The sequence below is a fragment of the Engraulis encrasicolus genome, chromosome 17, assembly GCF_034702125.1.
Source record: "Engraulis encrasicolus isolate BLACKSEA-1 chromosome 17, IST_EnEncr_1.0, whole genome shotgun sequence".
NCBI classification, from domain to species: domain Eukaryota; kingdom Metazoa; phylum Chordata; class Actinopteri; order Clupeiformes; family Engraulidae; genus Engraulis; species Engraulis encrasicolus.
The window spans coordinates 39493248-39508649 of record NC_085873.1 but is presented as its reverse complement, the minus strand read 5'-3'; the positions used below and the strand labels follow the sequence as shown (position 1 = coordinate 39508649).

Genomic DNA, 15402 nt, shown 5'->3' with positions numbered 1-15402 from the left:
AAAAAAACAACAACCTTGCTACCTTGGAATTGGAATTTAGCTCAAGTGTAATATACGGAGAATCTACGGAATGCGCACAAAACAGTGCATATGCTACTTGCGATGATGCTGTATTTAATTTGCCTATTCAATCCATCATTCCTCTTTTTTTTTTTTTTTTTTTTGCTTGCACACTTCACACGCTCATATGATCTTTTGGTGCCCTATTGTCCCCCTGTATACTCATGAACGGCTATCCGGGTACTTTCCTCTTAAATTTATGTTACGCCCCTTTGTGGGTGAAAACAAACCGAATGTCTCATTGACTTACAGTACATGCAACATCGGCTAGCCTAAATGAACACATTCCATGCTTCAACCACGGCTGTTTGGCTATATTATTTGAACAGCAGGCAACACAACACGTTTCCGGCATGTTGCGCGTGAACAACGCTAGTCTACAGGTCCGTATCTTTCATTTATTAAACCCCAACATCACCAATTGACTTGCATGGGTTGTTTTCCCCCACAAATGGACGTAACGCACATGGAAAACGTCACGCCGTTCATGAGTATCGTAAGGTCAGCTGATGCCCCTTCCTAGTTGCCTTATATAACTTCTCTGGTGTGTTATGCAAGACCCTGCAAATAGAGCTCCCTTTTCTTTTTTGGGGGTCTTTTATGACTTTATTTGACAGGATGGTTCGAGAGGTGGACAGGAAGCAAATTGGGAGAGAGACGGGAAGGGGTCTGCAAATGACCCGGGCCGGGAATCGAATGCAAGTTGGCCGCATGGGTGGCGAGTGCCCTACCGGTTTGCCACGGCAGGGCCAGTGCTCCCCTTTTCTATCTTGTATTTAGCTTCGCTGACCAAGAAAGTCTGTGACTTAACCTGTAAATAAATCGTGATGCAATGGTGGTCCCACTTCACCTGATGCATCAGCCAGCTTCTTTAACCCCTTAAGACACGGCATTATAAATTAGCTGTTACCAGAATGGCAATGACCAAGTCGTAATGTATTACTAAAGGCCCCATGCACTGTCATAGTAGTGTAGTACTATAGTAGTTAACTTTCAATGGCTATGACACCGTGCCACGGTAGGTACTACGGGGGCATTATGGGGCTACGGCAAGCAAAATAGTAGCCAGGCAGCGCCCTCCTAGTGACGCAACACCTTTGGCGTTGCTACAAGTGAGGTCAAGAGCAATGCAAGTACTTTTCGAGTTCCGGAGAACTCGGGAAATCTGTTTTTTTTTTAAATTGAACTGAGGGACTTCTAGAATGCACAATAATTAGGACTACTTTGGCTCTTTTATGTTTACTTAACACGTTTATCTTGACTTTTTGCGAGTGTGTATGTATGCAACATGATACACTAAAAGGAACTTGTGTGGGTGTGGGTGGGACAATGTGTGTGTGTGGGGGGGAGAGAAAGAGAGCATGTGTGTATGTGTGAGAGGGAGAGCGTGTGTGGCAGTACACTTTTACTGTAATATTCAATTATGTGTACTATAAGTTTTTTGTGTATGTTTGAAATTGTGTATTTATGTAAGCTGAAAGACACTTGAATTTCCTTCGGGATTAATAAAAAAACACTCTACTCTACTCTGCATTTTTCAGATAGGACAGTGGAGGAGAGACAGGAAGTGAGGTGGGAGAGAGAGATGGGGAAGAATCAGGAAATGACCCGGGCCGGTAATCAAACCAGGGTTTGCAGTCCAGTGCCCAGCCGTTAGAGCCATGGCTGGACCCAAAGCTTAAAGGGGTATGCCACTATTTTGGGGCTTAATACAGTTAAAATCGTTGGCCAGGTTTTGTAAAGGTGGTAAAGTGTCTTATTTTTCATGTAAGCTGTTGTCTTGCTTTAAGAAGTTAAAAGAGGGAGCATGTCGCTAAGCTAGTGAAAGTCAATGATATCCATTGACTTTCACTAGCTTAGCGACATTTTCCCTCTTTTAACTTGTCTTAAAGCAAGACAACGCTTAACATGAAAAATAAGACACTTAACCACCTTTATAAACCCCAGCCAACGATTTTAACTGTATTAAGCCCCAAAATAGTGGCATACCCCTTTAAGGAAGAAAAATAGCATTCACAAACTGCTTCTCATTATTTATTTATATTACCACCATGTCCAAAGCTCCAAAGTCGATGAAGTAAACATTTCAGCACACACAAACTAAGATATACTACCTCTTTATTGGACTGCCATCACATTGCGCAAAGAGTGCAAAAGTAAAATTAATTTATTTAACCCTTAATTATTCTCTAGCCTATCCAAAGTAACTTTATTTAGAAAACTGCAAAGCAAATAGCAATTTTACTGTCAGCAATTCTACTGTCCGACACAGCTTCTTGTGTACGCACTGTATCATTATGTGGAATAGGCTATTTGATGTATCATGTGATCCATTTTACCTTTAAGTATGACGTGTGTCTATCTTAACTCAAGTCTGATGAAGAGCGACTAGCTTGAAAGCGCTCACTTGAAAAAAACAAAACAAAAAAACACAGGAGCAGTGGGTGGACATTTCTCTTTATTTTCACAGAATAGGTTATTTGAGACAAAAATGTTTAAATGATGCACTATAATAATAACAATAACAACAACAACCATAGTAATAACAACAACAACAACTAGAAAAAACACACAGAAAGCACACTGCCGCCCTCTGGTGGACAGAAACACACGCACCACAAATATTATTTGGCCCTGCATTCCTCAGAGAACCTTTGGGGTTCCTCAGGTAACCTTTTGGGTTCCCCCACGAAAACAGCTAAGGTTTCTTTGAGGAACCTTCACAACAGTAGCAGAAGGGCTACCAAATGTGAAAACTGCAAATAAAGGCTTGCCAATATAATAAAATAGATTGCAATGCAATGCAATTACAGCTGGTTAATGGAATTTCAAATAACTGTCTTCATTTGACAAGACCAGGAAAAATCATATGACCAAATACAAAGAAAAGTTAAAGAAAAATATATTAGATGACATAGTAAACAATTAGTGGTCATGTGACTTGCTCATTATGTTTTCATTGGCAATATAATCGGTTTTGTTTTTGCCTTTGCTGAACCGTACAGTACATCAGATGCTATGACAAGCCCTTAGTTCATTCAGGATTCCCAGATTCCTCAAGTGTAGTATGGGCAGGAGGGTGCTTCCAAGCATGCAGGAAATCGAGGAGGGTATATAGATTTGGCAATACACTTCCTGCACACCAATTGGTATTACCATTTGAATAAGCAATGTGGGGAGGTAGGACACCAGGGTCATGACAAAGCTGTTGGTGATGGTCTGCAGGGCCCTCTGCTTCTGTGGATGGACGTCAGTTCTACCAGAAGGATCCGGCTTCCTCAGAGTGTACAAGACAACAATGTCACAAAATGCAATGGTGGAAATTGCCAAGATGCACGGGATATCCCACTGCCAGGTCTTCAGGGAGTTTTGAACAAAAATAAACAGCAGGCAATATGCCATCGTCAAAACCCAGACTAGGGTAGACACCGTTTCCCTGTATCTGGACCTGCTTATCTTCATGTACTTAGTGGGGTGCACCACAGCCATGTAGCAGTCCACACAACTACAGGCCATGAACACAGGACGTCCAATAAAATTGAAACCCTCAAAAAAATAGGTAACCATAAAAAACTGGAACTCGTGCCAGACAAAGAAATTGAGTACATCTGGAGGTCTGAAAATGTTGTAGATCAGGTCCATGACGGTGAGGTTGAGCATGTAGACGTTGTTGGATGAACTTCCCGTGCTGCTGCTGCTGCTGCGCTGTCTCTGAATGAGCACCCACAGGAGCCACAGACTGGCAGGCGCACCCACACATGCAGAGGCAATGCTGAAGGCTGCCCAAATATAAGTGCCAACGGGCATCCCAGTGCAGTAGTAGTCAAAGTCGGTGCTGTTGGTGGGGCTGGTGATGTTTGAAGGTGCAGGGCTCATGGTCATTTTTTTGTCACCTAAAATGGTGTAGTCACAATATCACTGTCTGTGTTATGGAATACTATCTTTACTATGGAAAGCTTTTAAATAACATTTATCTAATGCTTTTATTCAAAGGCCTATTATAGGGTATTACAGGCAACTTTGAATGTAGCCTACTTGATAATATATACTATATATTTGGAGTTATTGAGTTTCAGTCTTAAACGTGATGCATCTCACAATTTGATCAATCTCTTAATATTTGGTGCACAAGGGTATAGTGTAACTGCACTTAAAATAAAGAACTTCCAATGTAACATTTGGGGGAAAAAAATCTTTATTTTAGTTTTAATATGCCTTTCTAAAATGGAAATGTGATAACTGTACCTATTGTACAGTATCACCTTTAGATTGTGCACATGAAAGGGTTAGAAGAGCACTGACAGTTTGCAGATCAATAGCAAGGCAGTTCAATTCCTCCATTGATTATTGCCAAAAACGATCCAAACAAACTAGTTTTTTTAATTCAAATTAATATTACCCTGAAAATGCAATGATATGAACAAATATTCACAAGATAAAAGTAGTATTAAAGATAATTGTGAAAAAATCCCAAACAATAGTGTTCCTCCTTACCTATTTGTCTCCAACTTCCTGTGATGTGGATCACACTATGCCAGCAGATAATGGGCTGGAAAAAAGTCATTAGGCACACCTGTCTCCTTTGAGAGTATTTTGATTTGAATAGCCATATACGTACTAGCCATGCATGATAGACAGAATTGTATATTTACATTTTCCACTGCTCACATCCAAATGCGACAAACACAGACTCTCATAATAAGGACGCAATAAATCTATAATGTTTGAGAGCCTGCCGGGGTGTTAGTCGCAGTGTTAAAAACTGAATTTGGCATTGGAATTGGATCGTAAACGGCTTAATTGGCTGTGATCCATCTGTATAACTGGTTATTGCAGTGAACATATGTTGTTTTTTGTTTCTTTGGTGTATTCTTTTAACTAGATATGCCTTCTTGGCCATGTAATATTGTGGGCCTATTTGCACATTGTGCACCTTTTAATTGTATTGTTGTCATATTCTTGTATTATTATTCCTTTTAATCCTATTTTTTAGCTTAACACCAATTCCTGTCCAGGGACTACAGATGAAAATTAGCCTTGTGGCTATAATCTGGCTCAATTGTATTTTGTGCACTGTCCCTGTCAAATAAACAATAAATGAAATGAAATAAATGAAACGGAAGCTGTTGTACTTATACACACAGAGGTGCATCTTGTCACCAGGCTAAGCAGGCAGCTGTTTGGGCCCCCCAAGCCCCTAGATAAGTGAATAACAGCCCACACTTTACTATTATATAGTTGTGATTTTGGTTCAAATGTTCATTCTTTTGAATATTTGCCTGGGGTCCCAGCTGACCCTAGTGTCGCCCCTGTATACATACATAGAGTACAACACAATAAAGCAAGTCTGAAATCAAGCACATTTCACATTTATGCTCCAATCAATATTTTTTTTTATTTAGTACTTGCTTTGACAACACAACGATCAAATTAATCATGAACTACAAACACACTTAACAAGAGCTAAACTGTTGCCTATTAAAACACAATTTAACTTACAGTAACAACCACTTTTTTATTTATCCTACCCTATGTACAGATGTGGTGTAATGATTAGGCCTACCTCGCTTAACTAATACAACACTAAATAGGTGACTGATGTGAACCCAGGGAGCTCAAAAACAGTTTACTTCTCTACTCTATTCTACTCTACTCTACTTCTGAACCAACTCTACTCTCTTCTACTTCTGAACCAACTCTACTCTACTCTACTCTACTCTACTCTACTCTACTCTACTTCTGAACCAACTCTACAAGTCTGAAGACATGTTGCCTGCATCCAAAAATCAGTCCTGACCTGTTGACATGGCAGCCATGGCCTAGCGGTAATGGTGACTGGTCTTTTCAGGGGGCTGCACTTTTCATATATGTAAAGGAGGATCTTCTCCAGGCCCACCATTTTGAATTTCCAGAAATAGACATGTTTAGCTGAAAAACTTGCTGTACTTAAGTCATATTAGTAAATATTAGTTTATTACTTTGTAAATATTCATGACATGATCAAATATGGCAATATAATAGGCAGTGCAGTTTCAATGACCAGCATAATTACAATGCCTACTCTGACCACAATCCTACACAGTGCACCTTTAAGGCTGTTGTGTTCGCTGTACTGGGGGCCCAGAGACACGACGAGTACACTGCTGTAAACCCCTCAGCTTCCCCAGATCGTGCAAATGGAGAAGAGGCATGATGATGCTGCCGATCAAGGGTGTGATCATGACAGGTATGCTTATGGCGCAGTACTTCTCCATAGCCTGATTATCATCAACGTTCAAATCTCTTCGAGACTTGGTCTGACCAAGAACATGACAATTAACATTTCCCAAACGGCATGGTTGACCTGCCTCCCTTGGGTTGCTTATGGTTGTTTGCTTACCAACAAAGTGGGAGGGGTTCCCGTATTTTCGGGAACTCAGAAAGTACTTGCATGGCTCTTGACCTGACTAACTTCTCCAGGTTAGTAGCGGGCAGCTGCTCTTTCTGCCTACTACTTCCTGGTCACTGCTGGTGAACTTGTGCCGAGTCAAAGAAAAAAAATGTCCTGTGTGCGACTTTGTGGCGAGACATGATTTTTGGGTTTGCGGAGGGGGGCGTGGTGCCATTTTAGGTCACAAGACGGCGGGAGCCATCTGTGCACCTGAAAGTATGCATGGACCGATGCCAACTGTGAATCCCGCATAAGTGACTTCAGGGCTACTTCTCATGTGGCGTAGTCGGTATGTAAATCAAAATCGGTCATTGCTATCTTGGTCAATAAATACTGAATGTCCAGTCTGCTACACATTCAAAATTTGAAAATAGTAATAATTAATGGATGTGGATACTTGATGTTGGTCTACTCTGGCTGTCCTGAGGACCCAGGGACATGACTATCCAGACTTGTACAAAATTCCGAATAGAAATTCACAGTGATTAATTCACAGTAATGCCATAATATGAACACTAGGTGATGGTGTTCTATGTACTCTCAATGGGTGTATTAAATTCAAAGAAATTGAAGGTAATGACAAAATGGGTGAAAAGAAAATAAAGGTCCGCAACACTGTTAAATGCTCCCAAACATTTAATGGCACAACATTTCGGACTAACCGTCCTTCATCCGGTTAGTCCGAAACGTCGTGCCATTAAATGTTTGGGAGCATTTAACAGTGTTGCGGACCTTTATTTTCTTTTCAGTTATCTTACGTTTGGTCCAGCACCTGTGCCACTGATGTGCGCGCATTCTTTGACTTTCTGGAATGACAAAATGGGAACACTACATGGTGCTGTATATTTATCAGTATGTGTCTATTCCCGGCACCTGTTGGGCTGCTTCCACCACCACCACCACCAGTGTTCGTATTATGGTATTACTTTGAATTTCAATTCAGAATTTCGCACAAGCCTGATGACTACGCTGCTGTGTGCCCATTTTAAGGCTGTTGTGTTGGCTGTACTGGGGGCCCAGAGACACGACGAGTACACTGCTGTAAAGCCCTCAGCTTGCCCAGACCGTGCAAATGGAGAAGAGGCATGATGATGCTGCCGATCAAGGGTGTCATCACGACAGGCATGCTTATGGCGCAGTACTTCTGCAGGTTAGTAGCAGGCATGAAGCTCAGGAAAAGATTGACTACCATCACAGGCAGGTAGCACACCAACGTCATGATGAAGCTGTTGGTGATGGTTTGCAGAGCCCTCTGCTTCTGTGGGTGGACGTCGGTCCTTCCGGAAGGATCCGGCTTCCTCAGGGTGCGAAGGATGGCGAGGTCACAGACAATGATGGTTGGAATGGATATCACGTAAGGGACACTGACGAAGGATGAGAAGTACAGGTGTTGATGGTAGATGAGGGCCAATAAGAAGAGCGTAGTAAAGACCCATACAGCTGCACATGGCAGCCATCGGTAGCTCGATCGCTTCATCTTCATGTAGGTAACGGGGTAAACCACCGCCATGAAACAGTCCACACAGATGCACGCCATGAACAGGGGTCTTCCGTTAATGTTAAAAGTATACGGAAAATCAATGACCGATTTAAATATCACGTCATGCCATACGAAGTGATTGATCACAGCTGGTATGATGCAGAGTGTGAAGACGATATCCATGACGGTGAGGTTGAGCATGTAGATGTCGTTGGTCATCACGCCACTGCGTTGCCTCTTAACGAGCACCCACAGGAGCCACGCGCTGGCAGGCACACCCACAAACGCAGAGGGAATGCTTAAGACGGCCCAAAGAATATGAGCCTCGGGCATTTTGGTGCAGAAGAAGTCAAAGTCTTCTTCAGTGCTGCTGTTGGTGACGTTTGACCTCATAAACCTCGTCATCGTGGTGACACCTAAAATTAATATTTCATTATTTATAGAATATATCTTTTCAATTTATGTTTCAATTTATGTTGCCATTCCATACATTGAACCAGAGTTATCATCGGGATAATTATCCTCAGGCTAATTTACATCTGCGGAATATGTATTTATATACTCTTACAAACATTGCAGCGCCAACTTAAAGGGACACTGTGTGAGATTTTTAGTTGTTTATTTCCGGAATTCATGCCGTCCATTCACTAATGTTACCTTTTTCATCATGAATACTTACCATCACCATCAAATTTTGAAGTATTCTTTTATACTGGAAAAATTGCACTTTTCATACATGAAAAGGGGGATCTTCTCCTTGGTCCGCCATTTTGAATTTCCAAAAATAGCCCTTTTTAGCTGCAAAAATGACTGTACTTGGACCATACTAGAACATATGTGTTTAATACTTAGTAAACGTTCATGTAAAGATCAAATTTGGCAATAGGCAGCCCAATTTCAATAAGCAGCATAGTTGCAGTACCTTTTTTGACCATTTCCTGCACAGTGTCCCTTTAAAAACATAATGCAACCCTCTGCGAGAGACTGGTGTATTTACTCAACATGTAGGTCATGTAGTTTTGTTTGGTGACTTGCATAGTGTTCACACAGAGGCATGGCCATAACTATGATTGAGGACACAGAGGTCATGTGCTTGGTATTTTTTTCAGTAATGTAAAATGTATGTATGATGAAAATCCATACATGATCAACAATGATAAATTCTGTTTACACCACTCCCATTTATCCTCAAAGCAGTGATCAATGAAAACAAACGTAAGAGTTTGACTGAATAGAAGCATTCTAAATGTACAGTATGCAGTACAACACACAATACTTGACAATGGTATTTGAAAATGTCTGGTTACGGCCCCGAAGGGAGCTGTATTTGCTCAATTTTGATTTTGAAGTCCTCAAGCCCTTAATACCTTCAGAAAACTGCAAATAAAATGTACAAAAAATCTTGACGACCTCCACTCAACTACAAATCTTGATCAGCACTCTCTGCTACCCATTTTAAAATGATTTAGTGGGTTAGCATGATACAGAGAGATATTTCATGTAAGACACTGAAGATGGCTCAGGTCTAATCACGTGAATAATAATGGAAATTAAAATTAATAAAAAATAACAATTGTGGTTGAGGGTGTGGCTTTTTTCCACAACAAATTTAATAACAAATCTGATTGAGAGTGGACATTCATAACTATCCATAAAAAACTATCCCCTCAACATAAACTTTAATTTCAGCCAAGTCCGTAAAATAGGCCTACCTGTGTGAAGTTGGCACCCCATATGTTGAAAATATGCATAAAAATATTTTGATTTGTTTGTGCATCGTTTGTGCACGATTGTGCTGGCAAAATGAGCGTTTGTGCACAAACCGTCTAAGATATTTAACTTTGTGACCTTAATTGACCTTAGGTTACTCAGCACTCTCATTAACATCCAAATGACTCGAAAATGGTAGGAAACGTTTGAGCTTCGTTTGTGCAGGTAAAATGAACGTTTGTGCACAAACCATTTTTATATAATTTAACTTTTAATTTTTTGGAGGTGACACAGCACCCGTTAACAAATCTGTTTGAGAAAGGACATTCATAACTGTCCATATAAAACTATCCCCTCAACATAAACTTCATTTTCCGCCAAGACCATAAAATGGATTCATTTTCACATATTATAGTTTATGAAAATACTACACAATTGGAAAGGTTTGGATACCTTCAATCATTTAGCAAAATCTCACTCTTTTTCTTACCTGTTCTGGAAGTCTGTGTGTAAGTGGCTATCTGAGTGTGTGCACTGGAAAGTGTGACCTTTTGATTTAGTTTGCATTGGTCTGATTTGATTTGAATGTCAAATCAAGTTATTGATTAGTGAGTAATGAAAGCCCGTCTGACTAATTTTCTTATGTCAAGTCAAGTGATGTATCATCTGGTGACCTAAGAGAATAGAGCAGAATAGAATAGAATAGAATAGAACAGAGTAGAGTAGAGTAGAGTAGAATAGAATAGAATAAAATAGAATAGAACAGAACAGAATAGATTAGAACAGAACAGAACAGGACAGAACAAAATAGAATAGATTAGAATAGAGTAGAGTAGAATAGAATAGAATAGAATAGAATAGAATAGAATAGAATAGAATATTAGACTTGTATTGTCAGTGTACACATACAAAGAAGCTGACCATTCCTTGTTGATTAATAAATAATTTATAAAAAATAATTAATAGTACCAATTGTTGAGCAATAAATAATTTAAAATAATTAATAATACTAATAATGAAAAAGTAGATATAAAAACTATGCTTTGGTAGCAAGAATTTAGTGCAGTAATGGCCGCTGGGTAAAAGCTGTTTTTCAGTCGATTTGTCTGGTATCTACTGCCAGATGGCAGCAGTTCAAACAGGAAAGTGTGACCTTTTGATATAGTTTGCATTGGTCTGATTTGATTTGAATGTCAAATCAAGTTATTGATTTAGTTATTGATTAGTGAGTTATGAAAGCCCGTCTGACTCATTTATTAATGTCAAGTCAAGTGATGTATCATCTGGTGCCCTAAGAGAATAGAGCAGAATAGAATATAATAGAATAGAATAGAATAGAATAGAATAGAATAGAATAGAATAGAACAGAGTAGAGTAGAGTAGAGTAGAGTAGAATAGAATAGAATAGAATAGAATAGAATAGAATAGAATAGAATAGAATAGAATAGAGTGGCAGCAGAATTTGGGACTTCCTGGAGCTTTTTCTCTGTGCCACAGTGCAGTGAGGGAACAACACACAAAGACAGTATGTCAGTATGCTCTCCACTGAACAGCAGTAAGTCACAAGTTGCTTCTGGCAGATGTTGTTTTTCCTCAGTATTCTTCACTAGCCCAATGGTATTTATTATATGCCCCAGGTCATGTCCTCCCTGATGTTACAGTAACTCACAGGAAGTCTTATACCCTGATACCCCACGCCCTCTCAATCACTAGTAGCTGGATTGCAGTCCTCTTCCTCCTGAAATCCACCACCAGCTCCTTGGTCTTGGCTGTGTTCAGGAGCAGGTTTTTTTGCTCTGCACCACCCCACCAATCGCTCCACTTCATCTCAGTAGGAAGACAAGAGCAAAGTTGAAGTTGACCACAAAAAAAATTGTCTTGAGACTGGTCTGAAGACCAAGGACGTTCTTGCATACTACTAGGACCAGAGGCAGTGGAGCCCTATCTCTGTCATTTCGTGAAGTTTTCACGAAAAAAACAACTTCAATTTTCGTGGTGCATTCTCGTTATTGCCCGTTTTTCGTGGTTGGGCAACGAAACGCTGCCTATTCATTTGAATTGCCCGACTGCTGCTATGGTTATCCAAGCGTCTGCAGGGGCGGGAAGGGGGTGCTGACAGAACACTGCTGATACACTCGGGACTCACTAATTCGACGCCCTTCCGGTACTTACGCCTTATGTCATACGACCCTAAACCTAAACCTAACCCTAACCTTAACCCTAAACCTAAACTTAAACCTAAACCTAACCCTTGTGGTGCTCTCAACAATGACATAATTCACTTACTATATGTTCTGTTAAATGTTATATTGTGTGGTCCGTCATCTTCACTGTTGTGTGATACCTGTTATTGTTGCGATCCCTTTAAGTGTTCCGATGACGTTTCATGTTACCGGCTTTTCTGTCATGCGCGGCGCCATGTTTTTAGTCAGTTACTTTAAGTTATTAAACGCGACTCACAGAGTCTTAATGTGAGAAGCTCGTTTCTTCGCCTTAAGGCAACTTCTACACTGGTGACCCCCGACGTTTGTTTACTGGACGTATCCAGATCGACATGACCGCCAACGCTGTGTCTCTCAAGCTCCCAGAGTTCTGGGAATCCTCTCCTTCAGCCTGGTTCGCTCAGACTGAGGCACAGTTTGCCTTGCGTCAGATTACCGCTGACGAAACGCAATACTACTACGTGGTGTCTGCCCTTGGAAGTTCTACGGCGTCGAGAGTGGTGAGCCTTCTTAAACGTCCTCCTCTGACGAGGAAATATGAAACTCTGAAGGAAAAGTTACTGAAAAAGTTCGAACTGTCTGACACTGAGAGGGCCAGTAGGCTTTTCTCTCTTCAAGGGCTCGGCGATAGCAAGCCCTCAGAGCTAATGGACCGAATGCTCGATCTGCTCGGCGACAACAAGCCAGATTTCCTTTTCCTCCACCTTTTCCTGCGCCAGCTGCCTGCTCATGTGAGATCTGCTTTGGCCAACACTGCCAGCACGGATTGCAGAGAACTGGCTGCTGAGGCTGACAAGTGTTTCCTGGCTAGTCAACAACAACCCTGCGCAGCTGCTCTCCTCCCTGCTGGTGCTGTATCTGAGGTTCTGGGGGATGATCACATGCTCGTCGCAGCAGTGGCCCCGCGCCGGCAGCAGTCTTCGGGTTTGTGCTACTACCATGCCAGGTTTGGCTCCAAGGCCAAGCAATGCCGTTCTCCATGCAGCTTCAGTGGAACGGGAAACGCCAAGGCCGGCGCTCACTAGTGTCCGTGAGCGTCGGCCATGCCGGCAGGCTGCTCTTCATCCACGACTCCATCTCCGGCCGGCGATTCCTCTGCGACACAGGGGCACAGCGGAGGCAACTTCTACACTGGTGACCCCCGACGTTTGTTTACTGGACGTATCCAGATCGACATGACCGCCAACGCTGTGTCTCTCAAGCTCCCAGAGTTCTGGGAATCCTCTCCTTCAGCCTGGTTCGCTCAGACTGAGGCACAGTTTGCCTTGCGTCAGATTACCGCTGACGAAACGCAATACTACTACGTGGTGTCTGCCCTCGGAAGTTCTACGGCGTCGAGAGTGGTGAGCCTTCTTAAACGTCCTCCTCTGACGAGGAAATATGAAACTCTGAAGGAAAAGTTACTGAAAACGTTCGAACTGTCTGACACTGAGAGGGCCAGTAGGCTTTTCTCTCTTCAAGGGCTCGGCGATAGCAAGCCCTCAGAGCTAATGGACCGAATGCTCGATCTGCTCGGCGACAACAAGCCAGATTTCCTTTTCCTCCACCTTTTCCTGCGCCAGCTGCCTGCTCATGTGAGATCTGCTTTGGCCAACACTGCCAGCACGGATTGCAGAGAACTGGCTGCTGAGGCTGACAAGTGTTTCCTGGCTAGTCAACAACAACCCTGCGCAGCTGCTCTCCTCCCTGCTGGTGCTGTATCTGAGGTTCTGGGGGATGATCACATGCTCGTCGCAGCAGTGGCCCCGCGCCGGCAGCAGTCTTCGGGTTTGTGCTACTACCATGCCAGGTTTGGCTCCAAGGCCAAGCAATGCCGTTCTCCATGCAGCTTCAGTGGAACGGGAAACGCCAAGGCCGGCGCTCACTAGTGGCCGTGAGCGTCGGCCATGCCGGCAGGCTGCTCTTCATCCACGACTCCATCTCCGGCCGGCGATTCCTCTGCGACACTGGGGCACAGCGGAGTCTACTGCCTGCTTCACAGGTGGACGTGGTGGCAGACACCCACGGCCCCCCCATGGAAGCCGCCAATGGAAGCCCTATCCGTACGTATGGCACTAGGCATGTTGAACTGTGTTTTGGAGGGCAACGCTTTAGCTGGGACTTTGTGACGGCCAAGGTTGCTGTTCCCCTCTTGGGTTCAGATTTTTTGTGTGCATATGGACTGTTAGTGGACGTTAAAAATCAGCGCTTGATCGACGCCGTCACTTTCTGTTCGTATGCCTGCGCGCTCAGCGACTCTGGCGCAGTACACCTCTCCAGCCTGCTCTCTGTCACCGACAGTTTCCAACGCCTGCTCGCCGAGTTCCCTGCACTCACTCAGCCCACCTTCTCCTCTTCCACGGCCAAGCACGGTGTGGAGCACCACATCGACACTACTGGCCCGCCTGTATACGCCCGCTCTCGACGCCTCGAGCCGAACAAGCTTGCTGTAGCCAAGACGGAGTTCGAGTCCATGGAGCGCCTGGGGATTGTGCGACGCTCCAACAGTCCTTGGGCCTCCCCCCTGCACCTCGTCCCCAAACCTGGAGGGGGCTGGCGTCCTTGCGGGGACTACCGACGGCTCAACGACGCGACAACGCCCGACCGCTACCCAGTGCCCCACATCCAGGATTTTTCAGCACACCTGGCTGGCAAGCTCATTTTTTCCAAAGTGGACTTGATCAGAGGATACCATCAGGTGCCCGTACACCCTCTCGACATCCCAAAAACAGCTGTGATCACGCCATTCGGTTTGTTTGAGTTCCTCCGCACACCATTCGGGCTCAAAAACGCTGCTCAAACTTTCCAACGGCTCATGGACTCTGCCTTTTGTTTTTGTGTACCTTGACGACATCCTGGTGGCCAGCACATCTCCTTCAGAGCACCTTTCGCACCTTCGCACTCTGTTTGAGCGGCTTACCGAGCACGGGCTCATCATCAATCCGGCCAAGTGCGAGTTCGGCCTGCCCGCCATAGACTTTCTGGGGCACAGAGTCACGAAGGACGGGATCGTTCCTCTTCCGTCGAAAGTGGAGGCCATCACCGCTTTCCCACGTGTTATTCCTCTCTCTCTCTCTCTCTCTCTCTCTCTCTCTCTCTCTCTCTCTCTCTCTCTCTCTCTCTCTCTCTCTCAGGTTTCTGATAGTGTGAATTCTGGGGGGGCATGTGTGGTGCTCTCAACAATGACATAATTCACTTACTATATGTATGTCAAATGAATAGGCAGCGTTTCGTTGCCCAACCACGAAAAACGGGCAATAACGTGAATGCACCACGAAAATTAAAGGTTTTTTTTCGTGAATACTTCACGAAATGAAAGAGATACGGTTGGGCAGTGCCCACTGACAATCATTTACAGCCAGTTGGGGGGCCCCACATGACACAAAGTGTACAAATCATTTTCATAAAGGGGGCATCTGCGTGGGGTAGTGCCCGGGGACACCACAGTGTCTTAATACGGTCCTGACTACAAACCGGGGCTAGAAGCAAGGTGAGCTGAGGTAATGTTCAGCCTCATAGGC

At 43.5% G+C, this 15402-nt stretch overlaps 1 protein-coding gene across 1 annotated transcript; it reads right to left on the bottom strand.

The window, feature by feature from the left end:
• Positions 1-7475: 7475 nt before the first annotated feature.
• Positions 7476-8375, bottom strand: LOC134467048 (uracil nucleotide/cysteinyl leukotriene receptor-like). The gene has a single exon (XM_063220973.1). It carries the CDS (start codon positions 8373-8375, stop codon positions 7476-7478), a length of 900 nt encoding a protein of 299 aa, XP_063077043.1.
• Positions 8376-15402: the final 7027 nt, after the last annotated feature.